Source organism: Triticum aestivum, chromosome 2B (genome assembly GCF_018294505.1).
Source record: "Triticum aestivum cultivar Chinese Spring chromosome 2B, IWGSC CS RefSeq v2.1, whole genome shotgun sequence".
Classification (NCBI taxonomy): domain Eukaryota; kingdom Viridiplantae; phylum Streptophyta; class Magnoliopsida; order Poales; family Poaceae; genus Triticum; species Triticum aestivum.
The window spans coordinates 785060533-785064577 of record NC_057798.1 but is presented as its reverse complement, the minus strand read 5'-3'; the positions used below and the strand labels follow the sequence as shown (position 1 = coordinate 785064577).

At 55.2% G+C, this 4045-nt stretch overlaps 1 protein-coding gene across 1 annotated transcript in view; it reads right to left on the bottom strand.

Moving 5' to 3' along the window:
• Positions 1–2062: 2062 nt before the first annotated feature.
• LOC123039659 (uncharacterized) overlaps positions 2063–4045 on the bottom strand; it is a 71906-nt gene continuing 69923 nt past the window's right edge. Inside the window, exon 6 of the mRNA XM_044462724.1 lies at positions 2063–2113. Within this exon, the coding sequence (XP_044318659.1) occupies positions 2063–2113 (51 nt within the window). The remainder of the gene's footprint in view (positions 2114–4045) is intronic.

Below are 4045 nucleotides of genomic sequence, written 5' to 3'. Positions count from 1 at the left end.
AGATGCGTTGAGCTAGTTTCCACCAAATCACAAGTCTAACATGGTATCAGACTAGGTTTCGCAAAACCCTAGCCGCCGCTCCCTGTCCTTGGTGCCGCCGCCGCCCCTCTCTGTCGCCGCGCCGCCACCAAGATCGTCGCCGCCATGAGCTCCTCCGCCGCCACCTCATCCTCTTCCGCTGCCCTCTCTGCCACCCTTCATCCCGCCCCAGCTTGCCGCGATCCTCGCCGCGAGCACCACTAGCCACATGGCCGCGTCAACCACGTCGCGCCCGCTGTACCTTGGCTCCTCACAGTTTGCTCCCGGGTTCTTCCCTCCGATGCCATCCTTTGCATCGGCGTCGCAGGTGCCGATTGGCGCGGTGCCAACCCCGGCCCCCTCGGCGCCCTCTGCCTCGTCGTCTCTCGGCCTCCCTGAGATCGCGACGCGGCCCGTCCACGACACAGCGGCTGACTTCGTCACTCCTGCGGGATCCCCGGTTGCCGACGGCCCGGGTCATGGTCCCTACTAGCTTACGCACCTGATCACGGTGCGTCTCACGCAAGACAACTACCTGTATTGCCGGGCGCAGATCCTACCGCTCCTTCGCAGCCGTCATCTTGAAGGCTACGTCGACGGGAGCTTGCCGTGCCCGCCCCGCCTCATCCCTGCGGTCACGGCTGCCGGAGCCCGTGTCTCCGCCGACAATCCGATGTACCGAGCCTGGTCGCACAGGACCAGGCCATCCTGTCCGCGCTTCAGTCATCCCTGACGGAAGGAGTCGATGGGCTCGTGGTGTTCACCGCAACGTCCCTCGACATCTGGGCGACAATGGCGGATAGCTTCTCGGCTAACTCCTCGGCTCGCGCGTCGGCCCTTCGTCAGCAGCTCCTCGAGTGCAAGAAGCTCGACTCCTCCACGCATGTCTACTTCAACAAGATCAAGACGGTCGACGACACCCTGTCCGCGATCGGGGAGCCGCTTCGTGATACGGAGTTCACTGACTTTGTTCTTCGGGGTCTTGACCAAGACTACGACAATCTGGTTGAAGCGGTGCGGGGGCGTGAGACGCCTCTGTCCTCCCGAGACTTGTATGCGCGCCTCCTCTCCACCGAGCAACGCATTGACGCCCGCCATGCCGCGATGCAGCTGAACGATCCTCAGGCACATGCTGCATATCGTGGTGTTGCCAATGGTGGCCATCGCCAACCTCGCCCTCCTGCTGGCCCGAACATGGGAGGTGGTGGTCGCCAGCCTCCTTCACTGCAGCAGCCCCGTGGCCCTCCTGTCACCATGGATCGCCGCGGTCGGCCCAACATCGACTGCCAGCTATGTGGCATCCACGAACACTATGCCTCCAAATGCCACCGTCGCTTCGAACGGGATTTTCTTGGCATCGGCAACGACGGGCGCGGCAACGAGAAGCAAGCCGCCATCGCCGAACAGAGTTCTGCTGCCCATCTCGACGGTACCCATCCTGGCGGAGGTGGGTACACCCCGTCGTATCCGATCGATCGCGCCTGGTACTTCGACATGGGTGCCACGGAGCACATGACCAATGAGGCTGGTCATCTCCAGGCGCAGGAGCCCTACCGTGGCCGTGACAAGGTCCGCACCGCTGATGGTTCAGGTATGCCCATTACTCATGTTGGTCAGGCCTCCCTCTTGTCTAGTTCCTCTTGTCGTCTTCGCCTTCGTAATGTCCTTCACGTTCCACATGTCACTCGCCCATTACTATCTGTTCATAAGTTTACTTATGATAATGATGTCTTTTTTGAATTTCTTCCGTTTCATCTCTTCGTTAAGGATCGAGCCACACGGGAGGTTCTGCTTAGAGGTCGCATCCATCAGGGCTTGTATGCGTTGGAGGCGCCATCTCTTCCGGAGGCCTTCACCGCCGTTCGCACGTCGCCGTCTCATTGGCATGCCCGGCTTGGACATCCTGCGTCCCGCATAGTTAGTCATGTTTTGCATCGACATGAACTTCCTACGTCGTCTAGTTCCAAAAATTTGTCAGTTTGTGATGCTTGTCAACAGGGAAAAAGTCATCAGTTCCCGTTTGTGTCTTCATCTCGAGTTGTTACTACTCCATTAGAGCTTGTGTTTTCAGACGTATGGGGCCCTGCCCAAACATCTGTCAGTGGTCATAAATATTATGTCAGTTTCATTGATGCATACAGTCGCTTTACGTGGCTTTATCTTCTCAAAAGGAAAGCTGATGTGTTTAATGTGTTCTTACAATTTCAATTGCATGTTGAGAGACTCCTACAACATAAGATCATTCATGTTCAGTCTAATTGGGGGGGTGAATACCGCAACCTCAATTCTTTCTTTAATAAGCTTGGGATATCTCATTGTGTTTCTCGCCCACATACACATCAGCAGAACGCTGCGGTTGAGCGCAAGCACCGTCACATAGTTGAAGCTGGCCTTACACTTCTTGCTCATGCCTCCGTGCCGTTCCAGTTTTGGAGTGATGCCTTTACCACTGTTTGTTTCTTGATTAATCGAACTCCTACTCGAGTATTAAAAATGAAGACACCACTTGAACTGTTGTTTAATGAACTTCATGACTATACTTTCCTCAAGGTTTTTGGCTGTGCTTGTTGGACGCACCTTCGGCCCTACAACAGTCGCAAGCTTGAGTTTTGCTCCAAAAAGTGCGTCTTTCTTGGGTATAGTGCTCTTCACAAAGGCTACAAATGTCTCCATGTTCCAACAAATAGAGTCTATATCTCCCGTGATGTCGTGTTTGATGAAAATTTGTTTCGTTTTTCGAATATGCCATCTTCCCCAACGTTGTGATCACCCACTAATATCTCTTGTGTTTTGCCTGATCAACTTGAGGATGTTGCATATTCACCTGTGCTATTACCTAACCACGGTGCAGGAACGGGGCGTGGCGCTCGCCTGGAGCTCCTTGCCGAACAGGAGATGCCCAGACTTGCTTCTGCTGATCGTCACGTCGATCACTGCATGGGCCATGCAGCGGGCGCATGTATCGAGGCCGCCCCTTCGGCCTCTCCTGGCCCGGCTGCTACGTCGCCCGCGCGACCGGTTGGATCTGGGCCTCACACGCCTCCCGCCTCGCCTGCGCGGTCTTCACCGCCCGCCTCACCTGGGCCGGTGAGGGAGTCCTGGACTAGGGGGTGTCCGGATAGCCGAACTATCATCATCGGCCGGACTCCAAGACTATGAAGATACAAGATTGAAGACTTCGTCCCGTGTCCGGATGGGACTTTCCTTGGCGTGGAAGGCAAGCTTGGAAATACGGATATGTAGATCTCCTACCACTGTAACTGACTCTGTGTAACCCTAGCCCTCTCCGATGTCTATATAAACTGGAGGGTTTTAGTCCGTAGGACACATCAACAACAACAATCATACCATAGGCTAGCTTCTAGGGTTTAGCCTCCTTGATCTCGTGGTAGATCCACTCTTGTACTACCCATATCATCAATATCAATCAAGCAGGAGTAGGGTTTTACCTCCATCGAGAGGGCCCGAACCTGGGTAAAAACATCGTGTCCCTTGTCTCCTGTTACCATCCGCCTAGACGCACAGTTCGGGACCCCCTACCCGAGATCCGCCGGTTTTGACATCGACATTGGTGCTTTCATTAAGAGTTCCTCTGTGCCATCACAATCAGGAAGGATGCCTCTTCCCGTCTTCAAAGACGGTACTATTGCCGAGAGAGCTTTGGCCAGCGGCCAAACTGTCCGGCTAGGTGGTTTTCTTATGACCGCCTGTTCGGCCGCCGCTCCGACGATGACCTCTCGGGTCATCAAAAGTGATCTTCACGTCAACTCGGAATTCACCGAGCAGCTAGATCCGATGGAGCTCTCCTCCGTAAACGAGCTCTTGGATCGCTTCGCCGCCCTGGGAGTCGCTACAGACTACGATCAGATTGGGCTTAAAACCGATCTGAGAGAGATCAACTCTCCCCAGGCTACCCACCACGTTGTTGTGGTGGAGGAACAACGCGGCAACTCTTCTTCTATATTAAAGACCAGTTATGTCCGGATTCTGGATCCCTCCATGCCGGATTCCCGCGGAGGGACGGACG